At 39.8% G+C, this 25,604-nt stretch overlaps 2 protein-coding genes across 2 annotated transcripts in view; one reads left to right on the forward strand and one right to left on the reverse strand.

Moving 5' to 3' along the window:
* Positions 1-680: 680 nt before the first annotated feature.
* Positions 681-15,131, reverse strand: exoc3 (exocyst complex component 3). The gene is made up of 16 exons (XM_035634877.2): positions 14,983-15,131; positions 14,339-14,547; positions 12,450-12,669; positions 10,816-10,988; positions 10,136-10,348; positions 9,350-9,528; positions 8,897-9,013; positions 7,979-8,096; positions 7,448-7,573; positions 6,802-6,902; positions 6,284-6,394; positions 4,892-5,033; positions 3,712-3,834; positions 3,420-3,581; positions 1,963-2,084; positions 681-1,060 (listed from the first exon to the last, which is right to left on the reverse strand). Exons 2-16 carry the CDS (start codon positions 14,480-14,482, stop codon positions 865-867), a joined length of 2,247 nt encoding a protein of 748 aa, XP_035490770.1. The 5' UTR covers positions 14,483-14,547; positions 14,983-15,131; the 3' UTR covers positions 681-864.
* A 3,505-nt stretch (positions 15,132-18,636) lies between these two features.
* Positions 18,637-25,604, forward strand: part of gad3 (glutamate decarboxylase 3) — a 28,584-nt gene continuing 21,616 nt past the window's right edge. Inside the window, exons 1-2 of the mRNA XM_035635488.2 lie at positions 18,637-18,904; positions 24,051-24,152. Of these exons, the coding sequence (XP_035491381.1) occupies positions 18,877-18,904; positions 24,051-24,152 (130 nt within the window). The 5' untranslated portion in view covers positions 18,637-18,876. The remainder of the gene's footprint in view (positions 18,905-24,050; positions 24,153-25,604) is intronic.

Consider the following 25,604-nt stretch of genomic DNA (forward strand, 5'->3'; position numbering starts at 1 on the left):
GAATAAAGTAATATGACAATAAAGTAATATTTACGAGAATGAAGTCAAAATGTAATGACATTAAAGTCGTAAAATGATGACAATGAAATTGTATATTTACGAGAAGAAAGTCACAATATTATGAGATTAAAGTCTTAAATTTGTTCCCCTTGTTATTTTATGCATTAATGCTATTTTCATGCGTTAAAATCACCTTGGGAAGCTGTACTTCAGTCTAGGTCGAGCAAAAGCATGTAAATAAAATGTATGTTTTTCTAGTAAAATCTATATGTATTCTCATAATATTAAGACTTTTTTTTCAAGTAAATGTTAGACTTTATTCTCATTACAACTTTATTCTCAAAGTCCCCCCCCCCCCCCCCCCCCCCCCCCCCCCTCACAAAAAATACTAATCGACATTGTGGTAAAAAAAAGTTTGATAATATGAGTCCCACAGATAGTTCCCCGCATCCTTGGCGGTGACAGGATAAGCAACTTGGACAGCTATCGTCACACAATTTAATGTTGACACAGAGTAATTACTTTCGGGAACTGACACTGGAGTACAGTCACAATTTTGAATATAGATTTACCGTAGAGTGAGAAAATAAACCCCATCAGCCATTCACCTTATCCAATGAATACAAAGGGAACAAATTCCTGTGATTCTCTGAACTCTAAATAGTAATCATGTCACATTCTGTTTTTACAACTACAATTTTATTTTTCAGTTGAAACACACATTGGATCAGAATTTAAAAAAAGAAATGCCACAAAGTGTTGGGACAGAAACAGGAACTGGGTGTCTGGACAAAAACAAGTTTTTTGTACATGTTATTGTTTCTGAAGGTGGCAAGTGTGGAAATGGTGTCTCTGTGACTGGTTTTATTTGAGCAACTTCGCAGTAGCCATGGAGGTCATGCTAGTCATGGTGATGGTGGGCACGGTGATGTCTTTGAAGATGGGCTGCGTGACACCAGAGTAGGACACTTTGTTCTCGCTCAGAGTCCCGATGATCATCTGGCGCATCTCCCTGCTGGCATCACCACGCACTGCCAGCAATGCCTGGATGTGCTCCTCCCTGTGGAGAGCAGGAGGAACAAAAACTTGGCAACATGGAGGTAATGTGGCATCAACCTGCTCTGTGATTAAAGAATAATTAAAAAATGTATGAAAAACTGTATAAAAAAACCCCCCAACCGTGTGCGGTTATTTGGTATTCGGCCTTCAGCCATGTGTTTCATTTTGTTCGGTTTCGGCCAACAATTTTTATTTCTGTGCATTCTTATTTGTGAGCTCATCATTTGTGACAGCTCTGTTTTTATCACTGAGGGGCAGTGTGAATGGGTGAATATGACTTTCCTGTAAAGCACTTTGAGTGGTCTATATGACTAGAAAAGCGCTATATAATTACAGTCCATTTACCATTTCTTCCATTGCAGAAGTGCATGTAACAGCAGCATTCAGAAGCTCCTGCAGATTAAACTGGGCCAACCTGAATATCTCTAAACACTCACTATACCATAAAATGGACTTAAAACACTTGTTAGTCTAGAAACCTGATAATGCTATAAACAACCCAGAATCCACAAAATACATGTAATCGCTGCATTCAAAAATAATATGTGATGTCAACTACCTTGACCTCAAATATAAGATGATTCACACCTTTTCAAACCTAAAAGAGTCGTAGAAAACTCTCATCATAGTTTTTCACGTTCATTCAGCATTAGTTCTGTATAAGAACGCTTAGGCACTGTGCCTAGCTCTTTTAACAGTATAGCCTGAAACGTTTTCTTTTTTTTTATCCAAAAGCTATCAGCCTAAAATCCAATATTGTATTCCAGAGTAGTGCTGTGCTACGGCAAATGTAGGCACAGAACAATAATGCACAATACAATATGACTGATTTATCATTTTAATGGAAACATGCTCTCATGTTATGGTGTGTGTGGGTTTGTGTGTGCATGTGTGTGTGCGTACCTGATGTCAGGATATTTGGAAACCAGGGTGGTGACCTCCAGGAACAGCAGTGTCGGGTCAGTCAACTTAAACACTTCTGCAATGGCAGCGATGGCGCCGCAAAGCCGGTCAGTGTCTTCACCCTACACAGGATACAATCAGCCGAGTTTTAGGAATGCCCCTCCAACTTAAACAGGTTTTCTGCTACCAGCCAACTTTTACTCCATGTCTACACTGGCTGAGCAGTGAGAGCAGTAGGGCTTTCTCTGTATTTTCTTTCCCCCCGTACCGCACACAATATGCTCTCAAAGACCAGGGGCAGGTGTTATGGAGGACGAGGGTCGTCGCTCTATTTGTGTCATGTGGTCTACTTTAGATTGACTTTGCATGTCAAATGTTTTTGTCAGAGAGTGAGTGAGAGAGACAGCAATAACAATGAAACCATAGTGAAAAAAACTTGGCCTAACCACTGTATCATCAGTCGACCTCATACAGGATTTATCATTCGAAATATGGCAGTAGCTTAATGTTAGTCACATAGCATGATAGCTCACTAATACTTATTTTACATTACTTTAGAATGTAAACCTGCATTAACTTGGTTGTGAGAGGCCAGTCAGGCCAGTCCTGGAACACAAACAGAGCACACTCTCATGTAGTCTACTAGCCCAGCAATGTGACTGCCCAGCAGGACAAATTTGTCTCTCATTACAGGTTCACCCAAGCTTACAACTCACTCTTCCTGCGATATACATTCAGTGTTCACTATTATGAACAGACATTATTTACAAACGTGAATGTGCTGTCAACACTGGCTCACTTTGATTATGTATTTCTCTGGAATGTAGCACATTGTTAAATAATGTTACTTGTAACATTCTTTCTTAGCCCTGGAACTCAAACACTTTCCTGATGCCTCCCAGAAATATCTTGAATGTCACTTTAGTAGAGTGATTACCTCCCCAAGGCCCAACAGTCTATTTTAAATGAAGCCACACCAAATTGCTCACACTCATATATATCATTCCCCTAAATACGCAAGTATGCAAAAAGGAAAACAAAAAAGAAAAGAAAAAAAAAGAAGAAAATAAATCCAATCTCACAATGTTAAATAAGGTGACGGCATTTTTTTCTTCCTGGATCCACTCCTTTGACCACAATTTAATGGATTATTTCTTGGCCATGTCCCTTCCTTCCACGAGTTTCATGGAACTAGTTCTGGAGTTTTTGTGTTATTCTTCTGACAGATAAACCAACCAACCAACCAACCAACCAACCAACAAACAAATGGACAAGGGTTAAAACAACTTGGTTGGTGGAGGTAGTAATAAGATCAATATCCTAAATGTGCAACGACTAGTCGAATTAAGACCTGAACCAACGACTATTAGGAAAAGTTACTTGTTAGTACAATTGAAATGCGTGTGCTGAAAGTGAATAATGTTACAGTACAGAGAACCCACAGTATGTGAACTCACAGCAGCCAGTTTTCTGAAGAGGAACTTGAACTGATCAGCTTCTTTGATCATCCTCTCCGCTCCCTCCCTCCTCTCATCTGCATTTTTAAAGGTGATCCTCTTCTGCATCACTGCTTTAACGTACTCCACCACCACCCTGCGCAGGGCCTCACTTGTCATCTCCTGCACACAACACAGCCAACATGACAGTGAGCACTCACAGCTCTCCCACAGCTGTGGAGCAGAGAGAAAATGACACGTGTTCCTTCGTGGAGACAACCTGCTAAGTGCCTTGTTTCAGCTCCATTCCTACCTGATTGTAGGGTTTCTTGATCTTGTTGAAGTCATTGAAGTAGTCTTCCACTGTCACACAGATAGTGTCCACGGCATGAGAGCCCGTCAGCCACTTCCTCGTCAGCAGCTCATTCAGGTGATTCTGGTCAAAGCAAAAACAAAAATCGGGGCAATTAAACACGCATTTAATCACTGTAATATCTTCACGTGTCAAGTTGTTATTCATTTTTATTTTTTACTGTGAATGAAGATGGAAAGCAAAAGGCACTTTATTTGTCTTGAGCACATTGATGCATTGGTTAGTTAGTACATACATGTGGATACATGTAAAGAATTGGCATTAATACGAATACTATCTGTGACGGCACTGCGAAGATTTCGGAAGATGTAATTTTTTTTCTTACTTTGTAAACTATTACATAGCTGGATGAGTACTAGGTGGTTTACTTTGATTGGGACAAAACCTTCATAGTTGACGGGGTAGATACTACATGGTGATATTTTCTTTTATTTGTATTTAAGTTAAGCAAGCACCTCTTCAAATAATCCTTGGGTCACTGCCAATCTGTCTAAAATGCTGCTTGATAGAAACAAAGCCTGAGCAACACCAACAAAGACAGGCTCAGAGTAAATTATTCATCTGATACCAACCCAGAACTTGCTGAAGATGAGTTAAAAATGCGCCTGTTCACAAAACGGGAATGATCTGGCTCCTTGAATTGAATTGTTCATTAACATTTTGTTGCCTGTTATAGTCTTTTTGACTGGTATTGCAATCTTGTTACAAATGAGACTCCTAAGGACTGCTTCCTCTTTAAATAACTATAGGCCAATTTCCAGTCTGTCCTGAAAAAAAGTCTTATTACATGCTAATAATAATAATCAGGTAGACAGACTTCAGGATTGTCTTAAAGACATAAGGCCTTGATGAACTATAATTTTTTTACTTCTAAATTTAGATAAAACTGAGGTCATTATGCAAATGTAATTCCGTGTGTGAAAGCCAAAATAATGTGAGGACCCTGACCACATGTATTTGAAGCAAAATCTTTGTTAGATGTCACAGTAATTGATACTATACAAATATTTTAGAAAGACATTTAATTGATTTGTATAATAGACCAAAGACTTTGCTGCAGATATAACGAACTCTCTCCGAATAAAGAGTCAATACAGTTCAAATCATTGGTCCATCTTACCTCGAGGTCTAGAAAGACTTCGTCCAATAGGAACTGACATCCCTCCTTAGCCACCTCATTGAGTGTCCTTTCTATGGCAGCATCACTGTCAGTGGCCACTGACGACTGAGAGTACTTCCTCTTCAGACTGTTGATGGACTCCCTGAGAAACACACATGATAACTGTCAAGCATTAGAATATGGCACACAGGAAAGTACTGTATATTTAATAAATACTAAAGACAGTATGAATTAATTGTTTAATATATATCAATGAAACTTTAAAATGCTATTTAATCATTTTATAAAAGAAATGTCCAATATAACTAAATTTAACTAAAAGTTTTATTTCAAAATGACATCTTTCAAAAGACTGTTTTGTGTAATTTTTTCCCAGTGATCTTACATCTTTACTGTGGTAATGTAGACAACTCAACTTTGGCCACACCCCTACTAGGCAGCACCCTTCAGCATCACAACAGTGAAGACTGAAGTCTTTCTCCATTGGTCATCAACAGATTGGCAATGGCTTCACACTGCCAGCATGTTTACGAAATTCACAGACTAAGACCAAAAATAAATTAAAACTGAGAAGGGGACAGGGCCCAATTTTTCTTTCAGCATGACAGCTCAACTTTGGCAACAAGCCAAAACATCCCCTCCTGTGACACATTCCAGAAAAAGGATTGCCTTTAAAACAAACCCTTCAGCAACTTTCTGTTGAAAACTGTCTAGGGTGCAGTGTGCCTAAAATTCCCAACCTGAGGCTTTGTTGTTGGTTTTGTTGCAAGTAATTTCCGCAATAAACTTCCTCAGATAAGACACTTGGTACTTGAGGAGCAACTCTGCCCCTCCTGCATGCCCTCTAGCCCTGCTGCTCAATTGGCCACAGACTACAAGAGGATTCAGACCAGTAGACAGCTCAAAATGGAAACGCTTTACGAATTTGCGTGTCATCCTTTCGCAAACGCCATGATGTTTCTGAAGTTCCAAGTTAGACCAAAAATATCTTAACACTGAGAAAGGGGTCGTGCCAAATTTTTCTTTCAGCAAGACAGTTAAAGTCTTGCCTCCTATGACATATCCTTGAAAAAAATTATTGTGTTTCAGACATCTCTCTGTTGAAACATTTTTAGAGTGCACTTAAACTGAAAAATGGGTCGTTTACATCTCATCCTTGCTGTTCAGGCACTTAATATTTTACATGGTTCCAGGTTGATGATTCAGGAGTGCTAGAACGATCTGTGACGACTGCATTTAAATTAAAATAATTTCCATATACCAAAATAATCTCAGGGTCAGACGGACAAGCTCTTACCTGTAACGGACAATCAAAGTCCACTTGCCATCATGACCAAAGTTGTCATTTTCTGAACGTGTAAACATTAGTACATGTACAAAATTAAATCTTACTTGAATGTCTGGCAGTTGTTAATGATGGCTATCATGTACTGTACATAACACTGTGGCAGCTTTCTTTCCCTCAAGTGGTCTTCCTTGTAGACCACTGCCTCCTCTTTGTACCTACACACAACACAAACATCAGAAGTTTATAAATTGGTTGTTAGAATTGTTGCAGACATTATATTATTATATATATATATATATATATATATATATATATATATATATATATATATATATATATATATCTCATTATATATTATTTTGATCACTGTTTGCATAGAAACAATATTGAAAGTAATTCGTTAAATTTTTTATCATCACAATCATTGTGTAAATGTATCACACATCCATGAATGGTCTGGGGAAATTACCTGCTGTTTGTTGTTCAAAATATTTTTCTTTTGGATTTAAACTTAAATAGATTCAGATAGCATTCTACATTAAGCTTGTGGGTTGATTGTGGTGATGAATAAACCTCATAGTTTGAAAGCTCTTTATCGTGTCAGAAAGAAAGTCAAAGTTACCTGAGTAGGAAAGTGTTCATCTGTTTCAGGCACAGCTTTAGAACTTGCTCTTTGAAATCCCCATCAATCTGTGCAGCAACCTGCAGGTTCTGCTCAAACATCTGATCGGGAGTATTGTGAAGATACATTAAAATCAAGTAGAGAGAGCATGAGAGTGAATGAGAGAAAAAGCTCTTCTTTTTTATCACAGATTAGGAAGCAAACACACACAGTGGCTTTTGGAAGTATTCCGATTTTTCACAAGTCACAATAGCTCAATGTTCACAGATGGGTTGAAATTGAAATACAAAAGTCCTGTACCTCATTTACATCAGTGTTGTGAAAATGGAACTAAAACACTAAAGGTTCTACAGTTCTTGCCTGAAACCTTCTTTGAACATTTATTTGGGGGAGCAACAGCGATCAGATTTAAACTCAACACTGACATATTATCATCAACATGTTTGCAAACTTATCTGTGTACACACCCAAAAGACACAGAGCAACATTAGTATGGAATGGAAGTCCAATATATTCACTCTCCTTTTAGCCCAGGCGGCTTTAGTGCAAAGCAAGTTCAACATACCCTGGATTCTTTTTGTTATCTGGCTTCACTAAGCCAAACAACGGCAGTCTTTTGAAGAGAGAGAGAGAGCGCAGAGAGTACCTGAAAGACAATGGCGGGCAGTGTGGTCTGGTAGTATCCGTCTTGGTCTGCTTCAGGCTCGGTTTCTTTCTGCCAGTCTTTCTTATCGGTTTCCAGGGCCTTCCGGAGCCAGCCTGTTATATTAGACTGAAGACATGGACAATCAAACAGAATATCTGGGTCCACACTTGGAAAAAAACCCAAACATGGTTTCTAACATTGTTTCTGTGCCACTGTCCAACCTTTATTCATTCTAACATGTTTTCATTTTCCTAATGTCAATGTTTAATTGACACTTTATGCAGAGAAAAGTAAAGAGCTGGACGATATGATATAGAGGCAGCTAGCCAGAGGCAAAGCATCCTATTTATTTTGTTACTGTGACTAGACATTAAAGGAGCAAGTGTATCGTCATTGAAGCAATAAGCAACAATTTAATCATGTGGGGATTCCACCAGCAGTTCCAAATGGAATACCGTCAGGTGTATAAAGACTAAAGGATAAACAACTCAAACATTCATTACCATCCCCTTGTGTGTGTGTAACACGTACTGTAAAAGTCTTGACATATTTGCTGAGCAGGTCGTCCACCACGTCCCGGGGTAGCAGAGGTTCAAGCTTGTTGATATCACACTCTGAATGGAGCTCTGGATGGCCCATCATCTCCACACTGATACATAACACATGCAATGCATAGGACTATTAATCCACTCCATCGGCAGCTGCCTCCTGAATTAGGCAGATGATATGAGCTGATACATGAAGTCTTTTCCTTAAGAGGAACTGTTGTACATGTTGGGAAATATGCAATTTTATACTAGGTGGACAAATTGCAACCGACTTGAGTTTTACAACGACATAATCAGGAGACTGATTTAGACTCCAGCGGTGCCAGGGAAAATCAAACAAAGAACAGCATCGTATTGCAGCTTAATTACTGTGGTAAGGCAAAATGGAGTGGAGCTGAGCACCCATCTATACATACTGGGGTTGACCATGTTAATTCATTGTCTAATACCTCACAGAGGCCATCATGGAGATATCAAATCAAGTGTTTGCAATAGAGCCTGATCAATGTATCGGTTGTCGATAATTTTAGTGTATATGAGCCAATTTTCCTATATATGTGGTTGAATTGGTTTTTTCATTTTATTTATAATAAAGTTCATGGTTTAACTGTAAAATATCAAGCCTCAATTACATTTCTTTGTCAAAAGGGTTTCACAACCACATCATAGGAATCATTGATTTGTATTTATTTATTATGGTGTGTATATATATATAATATATATATTCTTCAACCATCTGAATTTTGACAATACAATCTAGAAATGCACAAGCCCCATTGTTTCACCTATGTGCAAGTGACTATTAAAGTTCTGTCTATGAACTGAGGAAGTCACACAATACCCACCATATTTACAGGGAGCTTGTGAAAGTGTGTGTGAGTGTGTGTGTGTGTGTGTGTACCTCTTATATGTGTTGAGAACCCAGGTTAGAATGGATACAATCTCATTAGCCTCCAAGTCCTCGGCAGCCAGTTCTGTGACGCGAGTGGACACAGCGATGTGGTAGAGACTGAAAAACCTGAGACACACATACGTACATGTGAGCCAACACCTTCCTGAACGTGAATGTGTAATTGAATACTTTGACTCATTGATGGGTTTTATCAGTTCACAAGAATGTTGGTTTAATTGAATACCCAATGTGGTACATTTGATTGAACAAATGTACCTCCAAAGTCCATTGAGGTGGCCAGACATGAAATTTCTTCAGTGGAAATAAATGTGCCAGCAAAAGTCTGTTTTTTAAGTCTAAGTTAAGTCTGCGTTTGACATTGGCTCTATGTTCATGTGTCTGGTACCGGTTCTGTGCTGACCGAAAAACAGAGTGATTCATTTTGAATTTTGTATCAGTTACCTGTTGAAAGTGTTGTAGTGTGGGGGGAAGCACTGCACCATGAGGTTCTTGACAACGATGAGGTCATCCAGAACATATTTCCTGGTTATTTCTAGAAGACGGACCAGCCACATTTTATCAGCCTCTCTCGTCACCGACTGGGTGCCCTCAATGCGAGTGCTGACAGTTCCCTCCAACACCTTCAACAGACACAGATCAAACACTAGAGGAAAAGCTCACTGGTTTAGGGACTGAGTGTGCATGGAGCCGGATTCTTATTATTTATGAAAGAAATTATTACATCGAATTAGCATTCAAAGCAGCCTCCATATGGTTTGAGACCATTTGACACTACACCAGACTGCTGTGTAAAAAATCGTATTATGTTTTATGAGGACAAAAAAAGGAACAGCAGAAGAAAAAAAATATGAACAGGTGCGGTCTTGAGTAGGATAGTATGGAAAATCAAAATAACAGCCAGATGAAAAACAAGAGGAGATAGAAGACAAAAGAGGAAGAAAGGTTGCAGAAAAGAAATAAAATGAAAGATAATTTTGAAAATGCAAAGGGAAGAAGGGTTGAATAAGGAGGAAATATAAAACAGCACAGGATGAAGACAAAATGTCTTTTGGTGGATTGGCATCAGAGGTAGATGATGAAGAGTCAGGTGAAGAAAAACAAGCAGGCAGGTGATGGGATAACTCAAACGGTGTGAAGGAATAATCAGCTTTAATCAAACTGCCGAAGTAATATTCTTCATAACTTTGAGTATTTAAAAAAAGGATTACTCTGATCTCTCTCTTTTACCTGGAACATCTTGTCCTTCCAACGTTTGGGTCGCCCAGGTGGGATGAACCCAGTCTGCTTCTTTCGGTCAACCATGCGTCGATCGATCTTTTCCTCCCGCTCGATAATACGAACAACCGACACAAGCATAGTAGGGTCACGACGAACCGTTAGCATGGACCTCTGCAGTACCATCCATAACTGTTTGGCCAGTTCATCCGACAAGCCCTGAACCTGGAAGAGAACAGAGACTGAAACTAAAGCTTTGACTTATGTGGTGAACACTAAAACAAAAGGGGCCAGTGTTTGCATATTCATATACTTTCAAATGGGAAGATTGATTTTAACTCCTTTCAGTCATATTTGATGTTTCCTGCAGCATGAATATACTGTTCACTACAAAGTCCTCCGGCAACAAAGACATCTGATAAAGATTTACTACAAGACACAACACACAATCTTGTTATTCAGTTTTAGTATGGAAACTCATCGGCAGAATAATTTCTAACCCTAACCCCAAAACCCCCTTAACCATCCCAAAGCTAAACTAATCCGAAAAGCAAGTATTGACCCAAAAACAACCCTCTGAAAAAGTGAGGCCTATCCAAAAGGTCTTTGCTTTCCCAAAATGTCCTCACTCTGTGAGGTATATAGTCAAAATGGTCCCTTCAAAGACGAAAGTACAACACTCTAATACTTACATCTTCAAAGTAGATGGAAATGAGGTTCATGTCACTGGTGTTCCTGCTGTCCATGCGGTACTGTTCATACATGAGGTCATCCCGTGAACACTCCAGCTCTATCAGCTTCCTGTGGGCCTGAAGCAGGTCTGCTTGCTCTATCAGCTGCTGCGTCTCCGCTACAATCTCAGGTACTGTACACACAGTAAAGTGACACACACACACACACACACACACACACACACACACACACACACACACACACACACACACACACACACACACACACACACACACACACACACACACACACACACACACACACACACACACACACACACACACACACACACAGTGTACTAAGAGTTAGACAAAGGAGGAGAGAAATTCATCTGTAACAGGGTCAAGACAAGAACGTTTTCTTCCCATGATGAGACGGAGTCTAGATAGGTAGGTGGAGGTAGGGTAGGTAGGAAGTTACTTTATTGATCCTAAGCTGGGAAATTCCCATGTTACCGCAGCCCAACGCACCTTACAAAATATAGAATAGAATAGGGTGTAAAATTTAAAGAATTTACATGAAAAAGTAATAGTGGGAAATAGTGCAGTATGTGCAAACAGTTACCAGTAATGTGAAGAAGATGGTAACCTGAAGGTGCAAATGTGTCAGAGTCTCTGTCAGACAGGTGAGGTGTTATAAAGTCGTATGGGTTGTGTGAGGAAAGATTTCCTGTGTACTTGTGACGGAGAGAATGAATGAGTCTTTTTTGGAATTTGTAATAATGTGATTACCTAATATCATCATCATCATTACATCATTTTTTATCAAATGCTGAAGAATGATTGGTTGATCTAAATAAGCACTAGGTTCCGTCTTATTGGTTTCAAAGTTAACGCACAATCATTTTCTGACTTCATATTGACCTCATGATGATATCATTATTTCGAAGATCGAAACATTATTTATAATCATATGGTAGATATGATTATAAATAATTTTTCGATCTTCGAAATAATTTTTTTAACTACGCATCATTTTCTGACTTCATGTGACTAGTTCATGAAGTCAATTATCGTATGACATCATACAATGGCGAGTCATTTTCTGATCAACATAAGCTTCAGATAGTCTCTTATTTGTGGAGACATCGTGGAAAGTTTTTCGGGCCACATATTTGTTGGCCTTGACCTCTGAAACAATCAGCTCCACAAGGTAATAATCTAGAGATACCTGCCCATGTAATATTCCTACAAAGTTTATTTTATACTTGCATGCTCATAAACAATACACTGCTCCCAGGAACACGCAGGGTAAAAGGTTGAGCGTAAACTATGCAAATACAAGTTTTCGTATCACAGCTCAACAACACTGTCAATTTAACTCTTGATGCTTTGAGTGAGAACATATAAGAACTGGCATATTTCAGTATGTTTGGTCAAATAATCTGTTTAATAACTGATTTGGATTAATAAGCCAACCAGGTAGAGTGTATTTAGTGTACTGTGGGTGATTGTGTTCATCTAGAAATAACGCACAGATTTTTTGGGATTGGTTGAAGGATAGGTTGGATTACAGTTAGCCTAGATTTAATATTGTCAAATACTAATATTATCTGTGATGGGGAGCATTTTATGTGGGCTTGAACTGAACTTACCAGAGAAAATGTTTTTAAGGTTTTCCACAGCGGAGGCCAGCTGACTGTGTTGAACAACGGCATCCTTGACATCTTTCAGATTCTCAATGGTGTTGATGCTCTGCCGCCAATCTTTACTCACATCAGCCAATGAGCTCTGGATGTCTTTGACATCCAGCAGGGCACTGTGCAGCTGGGTCAGGCCAGTGCGAACGCCGTCCAGCTGGGACTGGATTGCTGCCTGCAGAACGTTAGGGGTCATCAAGAGACGGGCATCATTGTTAATTACTGAACTTAACATTTCTATTAATGTAGTTTCTTCGTGTCATTTACTAACAATATGACACATGCAGAATGCTCAATCTTTTTCACTATGTGGCATATTAACATACAGAACAACTCAAACAATAACAGATAGTTAAATAATTATTTGAATATAGTATTTCCCATCTAACGGGAGGACTACTACAGTGTGATATCAAAATGAGAAACAGATCGGATTGAAAAAAAAAATACTTTCATGACCATTTACATGTGTATATATAGACCGATCAGCCATAACATTATGACCACCTGCCTAATATTGTGTAGGTCCTCTTTTGCATCCAAAACAGCTCTGACTTGTCAAGACAGGGACTCTACAAGACCTCTGAAGGTGATGCTGTACTATCTGGCAACAAGACATTAGTAGCAGATCCTTTGAGTCCTGTATTTTGCGAGGTGAGACCTCCATGGATCTGACTTGTTTGTCAAGCACATCCCACAGATCCTTGATTGGATGGAGATCTGCGGAATTTTGAGGGCCAACTCAACACTTTGAACTAATGTTGTGTTACACAAAATCAAACCATTCCTGAACCATGTTCGCAGTGTGGCAGGGCACGTTTTCCTGCTGAGAGAGGCCACTGCCATTAGGGAATACCATTTTCATGAGGGGGTGTAGTTGGACTGCAACAATGTTTAAATAGGTGGTGAGTGTCAAAGTATCATCTACATGAATGGCAGGACCCGAATATTTGTTCGCGAGTAGCGACACACAACCACTTCGCCGCCCACATGACAGAAAATCTGATTCATCGGGTTCTCATGTGCCCATTGTAGGCGCTTTCGACAGTGGATAGGGTACTCTGACTGGTCTTCTGTGTGTTCTGACACCTTTCTGTTAGAACTAGCATTAAAGGGGCAGTAAGCGATTTTGGAGAGAGTTGTCTCTCTTTGTTTTTGTTGTAATTTTACTGCTCTGGCCAGGCCCCAAACCCAGGACCTTTCGGTATGGGAGACCGACGCGCAAACCACTAGGCCACTTCTGCATCACAATTTGGCCTTCAAAGTTGTTCAGATACTTGCACTTGCCCATTTTGCCTGCGTCCAACACATCAACTTTGAGGACTAAATATTCACTTGTAATGGCTGATACAGCACATACATTAAACATTGACAGACGCTTAAAGGGTCAGGAGACCAGCTGTGGAAACGCACACTGAGCAGGAAGGGAAAATACCTTTGTTCCAGTAAAAACAAGAACTCCTATGAAGCTTAAGTTAATTGATTGTTGTGTTACTTTGACATGCAAGCTTCATTTATATTTTGACAGTCAAATTCCTTTAATGCTTCTTCACATAAACCATTTCTCACATTTAAATTTAAACTGTCATTACTGATTATTTGTCAAGCAAAAATGCCAACAATTCCCTGACCCCAGCTTAATTAATGGTGAGGAATTCCTGCTTTCTCCATTAAAAAAATAAATAATTTTAAGCTAAATTTGGGCTTAAGATAGTTGTCATTTGAAGAGACTTTTCATGAATTATCTGACATTTTAGTTAAAAAAAACCCCATCAGTTTCTGGTGAGTTAGTGAGTGAATGCCGCCAGGGAGTCCTGAACGACACTACACTGTGTTTTAATCACCTTCAGCCTGGCTTCCACTGAGGCCTTTTTGCGAGCCTCCCTTCTCCTGTACTGTTCCACTTTGTCTAGCTGATCAGATCTCTGCAGCATTCCTGCGACGCGCTGCACCGCCGTGGCGACCGCCTCGCGACTCGTCTCCTCCATAGTGTTTCCAGTTACCAGGCAGTTCCCAGTCGTGTCTGAAGGCTTTCATGCAAATGCTCCTGAACCTTAAGAGAGAGAAGAAGAAGAAAACAGACAAGTCTGCCTGACGCATCTACAACGTGGGGTTTAAGGCTCGGCACAAACTGGACAGAAAGCACGAAGGGACAGCTGTGACACAACCTTTCTTATTTCTTCCTAGAGATGATCAGCTGGTCACGTCGTTAAACGGCCTCACTGGTTTCAGTGGATCATCAGGTAATGTTCGAACAGTACAAGGCAATAACATCCAGTGACAAAGCGGGTTGGATAAATTAAACAGCCAGTGCACATCGGCTGGATAGACCATTTACTGTGACCTACAAAGTGTCCAGTTAAACTTCAATCTTTCAGATCAACACATTAGATAGCAGAAGCTAAGCTAACAACAAACGGGAAGAGGCTGACACTATCTTACCGCATGTGAAACAAACTCTACATGCCAACCCAATAAAGGTTCCTACCTTGGGAATTTAAGGAATAAACATGGTGAGGGTGGAATTCATGTGTACGAATATAACATTAATATTTGGAACGGAGTCGTGTTGTTGTGGTTCCACTTCCTCCTTCGAGTTCCGCCCAGCACCAGCTTCTTCCTCTTTCTTCTTCTTCGTCAGTGTTTCCCGGCAGAGTGGATGTGTCGCGGCACGTTGTTGCCCCCATTCGGATTCGGATTGAATTGCAGTTCAGAGCGATTCTACTTCCACAGATGTAATTTTACAGGGCTGGGACTGGGAGGAGAGCAACTCAGCCCCATGGATGTCTTATAACACATCCACACTCAGCCCCCACAGCTCACATTGTGATTCCCAGTTGTTGAAGTACTGGAGGAAATTTAATGTGAAATGACGACACAAAACGTGACCTGAACCAATCAGTTATTTTATGTTTAGATTACACCCCCAACATGGGGGCGCAGTGGGCATGTGAGCATTCGAAATTGTTTTTTGACTTCATTCTCAGCTAACGTGCATGGAATAACATTATAAACTAAGTTTACTTACAGTGCACTGGTGACACTTCTGTAGGGCTCCCACGGCTGGATTCGGTGCCTGTGACACGGACAGAAATCATGACCCCAAAGGGCAATCTGCTCAAGAAAGAAGCTCTCAGTATTGGTGGACACTGTGCACCCAGTCTCCACTAAACATGAGACAGTGACTCCACTGAACAAGACATTAATGTTTGGAAGATGAAATCAAACCAGCAATCACACTGTGAGCTTATGGACTCCCCATCTTAACGGTGGCTCGGCAGCTCAATGGGCTTGAGTTTTCCAACTGGTGAGGGGAGTGGGAAGGCTTGATAACATGGGAGGTCAAGCCAGTGACAGAATTAACATGAGCGCGAGGGGGAGCCCATTTTGCCCCTCAGTCCTGAGCAAAATGACCTGGCATCTGGCATCTTCGGCAAATTGAAGGGCCACTGTACAAAATGCAATGGCCATGTACAAATAAAATAAATATATGAAAACATTTGAATGCATTTTAATAATTTGGTAATAAATAAATAAGTAATTTTATGTTCTGTTATATTTCTTTTCCCTTTTCATTATTTGGTTACCTTCTTTTGATATTGATTGGTCTTTGTTATTAGTTCTTTATTCATTTACATTAAAGAGCTTTGGTAAATTGCGTTGTCGACTGTTTCCCTCCCCTTGTTCCTACCACACACACAATAACCCTATTGGTGTTTGCGTAAGGAATGAAAGAGGTGAGGAAGATGTATTTATTATTTTTGATAACTTCTAGTTCCAGTGATCTCCAATGCCACTCACCGGAGTGATGCCCTAACTGTGTCCTGCTTTGTGCTATTTGCCACTGGACACTTTTATATATTCAATCGGTGATACTGATCATCTGATCAATAATACTGTATGATATGCAATTCGCAGGCTGGATGTGTTAGTCATGTTTCCTGTAAACATACAGTACATGTTCTCAGATTCAATAATGCTTTTTATGCGATCGCAGGATTTGCAGTATAAAAAAAAGGTCAAGCCTATTTTTAATATGCATAGTAGCAGATTCCCGGTAATGATTTATGCTGTTGATTATTATGCGGCTGTTTGTGTTATGTATTTTGCACGTATCCCCATTAAAGCCCCTATAAGAGAGGGATTATTTGAATCAGACATTATTTCATAGCTTGAATGTTCAGGTATTTGATCATATCTTATTTAAACTGACATGATTATTTTGTTATATTCTATGTATTTTAATATTTAGGACATGGAAACGGATTGGTTAAAAAAGGTTCAAGAGTTTCCCCTGAGCTGTACATAAGATATGTGAACGACATCAAATTATTTGAAACCATCAAAACAATTTATATATTACCCTCTAAATAAAAGGTGAACACTGAGGTGCCTCGAGGGTCAGAACTGATTGCCCCCTCAACCTCCTCCATAATGAGCCTTCATTTATTATTTACTATGCCTGTGAACATTTTGCAGGAGTCTCCTCCAGTTTAGCAGATTTCAGCTTCTTTTAACACATCAATCGGCTTTTATAAATGTAGACTACATACCACATCTGCAGTCAGTACTAGTAATGAGAACTATTATAGGTTTTCTTGGTTGCTTAAACCTTTTGGTCCACATCACAAAAACAGTTAACACAGGCTGAGACAGAAGCACACTGTCCAATATGGCTCACAAAATATTCAACACATGCAGCGAAAGCAAATATTTCCCTCTAACAACACAGCTTGTTATCAAGTGAATATGTTCTTTCAACCAATAGTTACACAGTGATCAACAAAGTCCAGCCATCAATATGAACCAGGCCAGCCTTACTGTCATTTGTGCTATGTGCCTGTGCCATTTGTCACAGTTCATTTAAACTCTTGTCTCCTCCTAATCAATGTGTGATCTTCCTCTGAGAAATAGGCTGCACAGGCTTGCACTGCCGAACACGCCCACCTTTAACCATGCCCACATACTCGTCATCATAACTTAACAACATAAGCCCCTTCGAAATACAGTTTAACTCAAATTCAGACAGCCGGGGTTTGTTTGTCAACCCCGAGTTACTTCGTTAACCTTGAGTTAAATCAGATTAGGCCTCGGGACATGATATTGTTGCTGTTTTCACCCCTTGATTCTGTCAGTGGCTGGATACCTGGGGCCTGAGGCAGGATTTAGGTAAACGAGGTAACTTCAGGTTTAACCCTGGGTTTTACCGTCCTACGAAGCTGGGTCTCTTCTTACCAGGGCAAATTGCCGATTTTTACAAAACGTGCATTGCTTTAGAAATGAACTGAAATCCATCGCTGCATCCTCAGGTGTGGGCTGAGGTATGCCAAAGCAGAAGTGCAGGAGCTCTGAATTTCTTCCAGCTTGTGAGTCAAGAGGCATGAGAGAATACATTGACACAGTTAAGGTCAGCGGTGAGAGAAGTAGTACTCCGAAGGACCTAATGTCCCTGCTGGACGGAGTCAACACACTGACCATCTGCATTCATACCGCGGAACATGAATGAACATGAACGCCTCGGCCAGCAACCTCCAGACAAGGGCATGTAAAAAAAACAAAAAACGACAAAAGCATGTCCATGAGTCATCATGGACCTCGATGAGCAGATAACAGATGACGATAAGAACCCGAGTTTGCAGTCAGAATCTTGTGAAATGGTTTTCTGGAGAGAACACAAACCTGTTCTTTATTTTTAGTAATAGGAGGATTTTTTTCTTCTCAAAACTAACTTCAACTGACTACCGAAGACGTAGACTCTTTCTATTCTGCCCAGTGTTCATCGTGTCGGAATTTATTTGTTAGGATCTGCTTCTGTAACGACTTAACAATGCTTTTGTGGACATTCAGTATGTAAATGATAATATGTAATAAGAAAACAGGTTGTTCAAACCACAGCTATTTGTGGTCTGACCTTCATTTTTGTATATAAGTGTGAGGCATGGTGGGTTGTTTTATAATATATCGTATAGGTGTGTGTGTGTGTGTGTGTGTGTGTGTGTGTGTTAAATTCACTCAATCCTGCGAGCACTAGGTGTCACTGTCCCTATATGTGCAGATTGCTTGTTTGCTCTTTCTACACCAAGAGGCCTTATAACTCAGAGCCATCGACTGTATACTCGTGCCGGCTTCTCTTCAGTGATGGCAAAACAGCAGCTGGCTGCCTACCACACCTCCCACTACCTGATGCTCTTTAATTTCAGCAGTCTGCCATCAGACCTACAGTGTGCGTCAGGTTACCAACAGATTCGTCAGGAGCTTCTGAGCCGTCGGGGTTTTATCCACATAGAGAATTCTGTGAAATTTGTTGCATGGGAAATCTCATCTGAGGAACGGTTACAGTTGGGCTAAACTGGAGCATCTTTGAAGAACTGACATTGATTTTATGGAGATGGATTTCTTACAGCTGCCAGGTAAGTGTCATTTGATGAGACTGTCTATGTTATATCATGCAAATGTCAATTAACTAGATATATGACCAATCTGCAAAACACATAAATAAATACAGGACACATAACCGTTAAAAGTCAAATGTAATTATGTGACTTTACCAATTATTGCATAAAAGATAATTACTTTCAAGGGAATGTAACTTCTGGGTTACTTTAAATAGCTGTATTATTTTAGTGCGGGACAAGTCAACTGTCAGGTTGTGGACCACTTATACACCACTGACTCTATTTGTTCGGCGTGTTTATTGTAACCTCAACAGGGCTTCAAATCAAGCAGTAAGCCGGTGATACTGTTTCTTTAACTCTAATATATAAACTGTATGTGTGATTTTGTATATTTTGTATTTTATCTTTGGTATATTTTTTGGATGTTTTATTTTCTTATAAGTTATTACTGGTTTCTACAACACGCCACACAGACGTTTACATTTATCTTGGCATTTTGCATTTATAATAATAATAATAACACTTTCAGCACCTTTTAAAAACAGGGTTTACAAAGTGCTTTGACAGACAAGGCAGTTATATAAAGAACAGTCTCAAAATGTATTTACACTAATAAAACACATCAACATATAATAGGAAACATTGCATAAAATCAAATAAATACACACAATTAAATAGAATAAAATAAAATAAAGAATAAAAGCAACAGAACATAAATAAAACAAACAAGATTAAAACACATTACAACATCACAAAAAGGCAATAAATGCATAAAGGCATAAAAATGAGCAATAGCATGGTCACCTCACAACTGTTTTTCTGCTCTCGCATATAATGTTGCTGCACATATGTTCTATGCTTCAGTTTGAGTCCCCCTCAGGATGCTTTGTGCACTTGCAGGGCGGGCCTATGTTGAGTATTTGAGCGAGGCATAGCACTTCATATCAAATGAAGAAATAATGTCCTCAAAAACCTTTGTCTTGAATAAAGACAGGAAATCAATTCCATAACTTCGGGCTGTGGCTGGGCCACACAATGTTGTTCCTAAGCCACTCCTGTGTTGTCTCGGCTGTGTGCTCAGGGCATGGGTGGCGCCAGGAGTTTTTCACAGCTGTTACTTTGTAGTTGCTATATGACTTGTGTTTTATGTCATAGATGTTTTTTCAGTTTTCATTACAACATCTTTGGTGCTGCTTGGCAGTTGCTAGGTCAAATCGTGGTGTTGCTATAGCAACGCCATGCTACCCCCTTGCACCGGCCCTGACTTCGGGTTATTGTACTGTTAGAGAGGGAACCTTTTGCCCAGTCTGAGGTCCTGGTCACGCTGGTTCAGGTTTTCATCTTCCCTGTACTTTGCTCTGTCGAGCGTTTCCCTCAATCCTCTTTCTATCCCTACCACTAAAAAAAATCCCACAGTGTGATGCTGCCACCATCATGCTTCACTACTGGGAAGCTGGCAGCCAAGGAGCAGTGTATTGTGACTATCCGGTTCTTGCTCAGTTTCTAATTTTTTTCTTTTAATCTCTTAGTTTGAGTGGGTGGATGGCTGTGGCTCGATGCAGGCACCCCCAGATATGCACCTCTCTGAGCTCTGCAGACAGATCCTGTCACCTCTTGGTTTTTGCTATCATAAACATTGCCAGCCGTGAGACCTCATGAAATCCAAATCATGTCCAATCAACAGAATTTACCAAAAGTGGATTCCAACTAAAGTGTAAAAACATGTCAACATCCAGCATTGGGCTTATTCACAGGCGAAGTTGTGACAACCGTGCTAATTATTCTTTTACTTCCATTTTATCAATGTAAAAAAGCACAAATAGAAAGAAGTCTTAAAGTCAGCAGAGATTAAACTACGTCGCAGCATAGCAGCACATCACAAGATGCCTACATTTCAAAACAACAGAACAGAGATTTGCAGATGTCCTGCCTGTTACGGGCTTACCATAACCCTAACCAATCATCCCTTTTCACACCTAAACCTAACCAACCCAACCAATAAAGTACATGGCTAAGAGGCCATGAGTGTCATGATCCCCCCAGTTAGTTGGTAGCCTTAAAATCAGTTAGTATCAGGCAAACCATAAGCATCTTGTTTCTTTTGTTAAGTCTGGCTGTGTGTTGCGGACCAGGCAATGTAGACACGGATTGAGGGATGAAAAAAATAATATATATATTTATTTTTATTTTTTTTATAGTTTCTTTAGGACTCGAATGCAGACCTGGGACTCATAGGTCAGTGAAATTGAATTTATTTAACAAGTGGAATGCGCATGAGAATCTCCAACAGGTGAGGCAGAGCACAGACGTTGGAGCAGAGGCGAGGCATGGGGCTCTGGTGTCGGTGGGAGGCTGGGCTGGAATCCGGCTGGTTCCAAAAAAGTGTCGCGGAGGGGGATGGTCTTTTCTGGGAACGAGAGAGAAGCTCGAGCAAGAGAAGCATGCACTAGAGCAGGGTTCCCCAATCAATTTTCACAATTTTCACCGAGGGCCAAATTATGTCAGGCATGCCAAACCAAGGGCCAACATGTTTTAACAGGCACCTACACACCTTAATATACCTGACTCAAACCAAAAACATTTTTAAAGTCACTTTTGAAACCGTTGCTGTTTCTTATTTTACATTTGTTCATTATATTATCCACTTTGCAGACAGCTGCTCTGCATATCAAGCACCTTGATTTACCATTGGCAGGTCTGGTATAATAAAACAAAACTGATAAGTCCAGTCAGATTTGAACTGACATTGTTGCAACAAATGTTACTTTGTTGTTTGGACAGTGTTGGTCTTTTCTGACGGCATCCAGAGTCCAGACCGTAGATGTTTTCTGTCTTCAGGTCCAAAGCGCCCTCCCACTCAAGACCAACCCCCTTACGTTCAACAACAGCGTAGGGGCTTGTATGTGCGAGGCAGCACAGGAGGAGAGCAATTCAGAGAAAATAATGTGCCTTTGAAGTTGTGGCTCTGACACTGATGCTCTTCTGATAGTATAGCACATATACCACAGAATGTATGTCTTTAGTATAGACATACCTTCTGTTGATTCTGTTGACATCTTTAAATGTGAGCTGAAGACCTATTGATTCAAAACGGCCCTTGTCTCACCTTGTGCATCTAGTGTTTGCAATTTTACACACTCTATGTGTATTTGAGTAATATAATAATTTTACTGCCATAGACACTTTGTGACTGCTCCGTGAAAGGTGCTATACAAAATAAACTTCACTTACTTACTTTGGGACATAACAGAATGTTGCATTGCAGATTTGTAAATTGATCCCATACACTGACAGGCACAAAACATAGTAACTAGTTTGAATAATATGCAACATTTTTAAGAGATTGATTTCTTAACCACTAATGAACTTGATAAAGATGGAGTAATTCACAAATAGATGTGGATAGATAGATAGATAGATAGATAGATATAACTGAGTTCAACCCTTTAATGCAAGAATTGCGACAACCTCAGTCTGTATTTTTTCCATAAGTGTTTTCATTCTTCTACATTTTTTTGAAGTACATTATTTTATACATGCATTTTTCAAGGACTTCTTCACATGTCCACTCAGATGTCGACTGAAGAAATGTTAATTTAACAAATCAATGTATATAATTGTATTTCTGTACGCAATATGTATTTTTATGATTGTTAAACATATTCACATATTTTAACAAATTCTAATACTGTTCAATGCAATTCAAATATGTTGAACAATGCTCCTGACTCCTCAGACTCTCCCATATGCTCTTATTTGTCTCCCTCATGCATCTCCTTCACCATAACTCCTCAGCTCCTCCCTACCTCCCCTTGTTGAACTTGTATAACTTTTCATAAATATCTATTTTTTCTGTTCCCTCAAAATTCTATAAATACACTAATAATAGAGCTAATCTGCACAAAATATTGTCTTCTTTTCAAAAACTGCAAGTTATGCTATAATCATACAAATTGACTGATTTACTTTCAACAGAACAATATTTTCAAGAACAATAAAGTCACAGTAATAGCATGGATTGTAATTGGAGTATTGCCAGTGATTCACTTAAATTCAATTTTATTTGTATAGTGCTAAATCACAACATACATTATCACAAGGCACTTTACATAGTAAGGTCGAGATTTTTCTATAATAATAATAATTCTCATCAATAGAAATATGAGATGTGCTTGCTTTGGTTCTATGTGTATTGTACTGAACATCTTTGGGTTGATTGAAATTTGAAGACGTCCCTATAAACTGGAAAAATGTGATGGGTAAAAAAATAATTAATCAATTGAGAAACTTATCATCAGATTAATTGATCATCATCTAAGTTGCAGCACTAACAAAAGGCTATAAAAAAAGGCTAGAACATAAATTCTTGGGTTGGCAGGCAAGCTGTCAAATCGTTTAGGAAATATTAGATTTTTTAGTCACAGCTCAGTTATTTATTCTCTGCCTACCTTTTCCATATCAGTGAACGCTCTAACTCCTGTCCTGCATTAACCACAACTTTCCCAATTCCAGTCACCTGACTTTCCCCCTCTTAACCTATTGACTATTCCTCCTCAGCTCTTACTTTCCATGTATGCGGCAGCATGACACTTTTTGCCCTTGTCTGCCTCTTAGGCCTTAATTAAGGTGAACTGTCTTGAACTTTTATCAGTGTCTCTGAGTCAGGCTGTATAGTCCTCCTGAATTTTATCAATATGAAAGAGAAGGAGGATGGTCTATGTGCTGACTACCTGTGATAAAACTGTGAATCTGCAATGCCCGTGTCCTCATTTGAATGCAAACAGGATGAACACCTGCAGCCAAAATATCTGAAGTGAGCATGTACACTGTAGCTGTTGGCGATCACTGTGTGAGTGGCATGTCAGGACAACTCTTGTGCAGACAATTTTGGTTTGGGTCTTTGCCCCCAACCAAAGGTCTCCCAACGAGTTTGGAATAATTGAGTCACAATTCACACAAGTTGGGTTTCCTCCACAAGGAGTAACAGAGATAATATTAAAATCCTTGACAGGACACCCTTGGATGTCTATGACACAGTAATAACTTGCTGTAATATTCACATCGTCAGAGAGTTGGACACTTTTTCATCATATCACTTGTTGTAAGTACTGACTGGACTAACCAATAACTCCTATGCTTACTGCATGTTTTAAACTTTCAGACAGAATCACTGATAAATCAGCTGGAAAAGACAAACAGCGGGATGACTCAGCAGAGGTCAGACGACACGTACCTGTTGACTTCAGCAGTATCTGCAGCAAAGGTGAGAGCTCTGTTTGTCCAGTTGTCATCCTCCTGACAGTCAGTCAGCATTTGAGGCTTGTGTCACTGGTGTTCGTTTTTGGCTGTGTGAGTGAGAGTTTTCCATACTATTATCACACAGGCTGAAATAGGGGCACATTGTAAATATTTCACTCAAACATCTCAATCATTACACAATAAAGGACAAAATACAGCAATAAATATGAACCTGTGCCTTTTTACATCATTTCAGTTTGCTAAAAAAGGCAAGCAAACATATCACAGCATGTTTGTTTTTGGCCGTGAGTTTCAGAACAAAGTTAATCTTAACCCTTCAGTCAAGTTACAGATAGATCATACAAGATAAGATAAAATAAATATAAGAGGAACCTTCATTGATCCAGCAGCACAAAGTATAGCAGCACAGGGGAAAGTGTGATGATAAAATAAAATGAAAAAGAAACAGAATCTGAGGTAAATAATATAAGATAGAAATACTAAGCCAAAAAATATAGCACAAATAAACACTATTTACAACAACAATACAACATACAATAATGTGCAGTGTACAATATTATGTTACAGTTTTTCTGTAGTGTTCATTAGGAAATAGTAGCCTGGCGTAGCCGGACTAATACTCAAATGTGTGCAGAGAGGAGATGCCTGTGATGATGATTCCACAGTGTCTGTAAACGAGTGTTGTCATTATTGTGGGAGGAATTTGAAAATATCGGGTCTCTCTATTTTAAATTCTTGTTCATTAGCGGCAGCCTTGGTTGTTTACAAAAGTCGCTTCTCTCCACGTCACGGTACAAGCCCCGGCCATTATCAGATAATCGGTTGCGATTGGACCAGCAAAACTTCCCGGAGGAAATCACTTCCCAATGGATGGGAGCCAGACCGAGTGTGGCAGAGCAAATGAAATGAGCTCCCAGAATTAGTCTGGGTCCCTGGCCAAGGTGTGCACCTGATGAGTGGCTAAATAGTGGGTAAAGTATTTTTCTAGAGTATTGCGGTTCCTCCACACATCATGCATTAATTGGCGTGTTGCTTGTTGTCTGCATTGAATAGTTCAAAATTGTGTTCCATTCCCCCAGTTAGCAGGCTGACGTATCCTTGGGCAAAACATTTAACCCTAAATTGCCTCTTGTGTGCGCAGTGTTTTGCAGAGCTGGTCAGAGAGTTGTGTGCATACTCCACCCAGGGGAGATTTTTGCTCCAGGTGGTGGGGTGGTGAGCCGCTACACAGCGTAGAGCAGACTCAAGGTCCTGGTTGGGTCTTTCTGTCTGACCATTGGTCTTGGGGTGGTAACCGGAGGACAGGCTGGCTGAGGCCCCCAGAGCATGGCAAAAGGCTTCCAAACCTGTGATGAGAACTGCGGACCTCTATTCAAAACAATGTCTAGGGCAGGGTTCCCCCACTAGTTTTCTCCGAGGGCCAAATTTGATCAAGCATGCCAAGCCAAGAGCCCAA

The sequence above is a fragment of the Scophthalmus maximus genome, chromosome 5, assembly GCF_022379125.1.
Source record: "Scophthalmus maximus strain ysfricsl-2021 chromosome 5, ASM2237912v1, whole genome shotgun sequence".
Classification (NCBI taxonomy): Eukaryota; Metazoa; Chordata; class Actinopteri; order Pleuronectiformes; family Scophthalmidae; genus Scophthalmus; species Scophthalmus maximus.

Bases quoted from the DNA above. Each gene is read 5' to 3' on its own strand.
- exoc3 (XM_035634877.2), bottom strand. From the start codon at position 14,482: ATGGAGGAGACGAGTCGCGAGGCGGTCGCCACGGCGGTGCAGCGCGTC. The intron at 7,574-7,978 runs GTACGTGTTACA...CCATGTCTTCAG, and splicing joins AATATGTCAAGACTTTTACA to TCTAATATAACAGGCTGGCT. The intron at 1,061-1,962 runs GTACGCACACAC...TGCTCTCCACAG, and splicing joins TCCAAATATCCTGACATCAG to GGAGGAGCACATCCAGGCAT.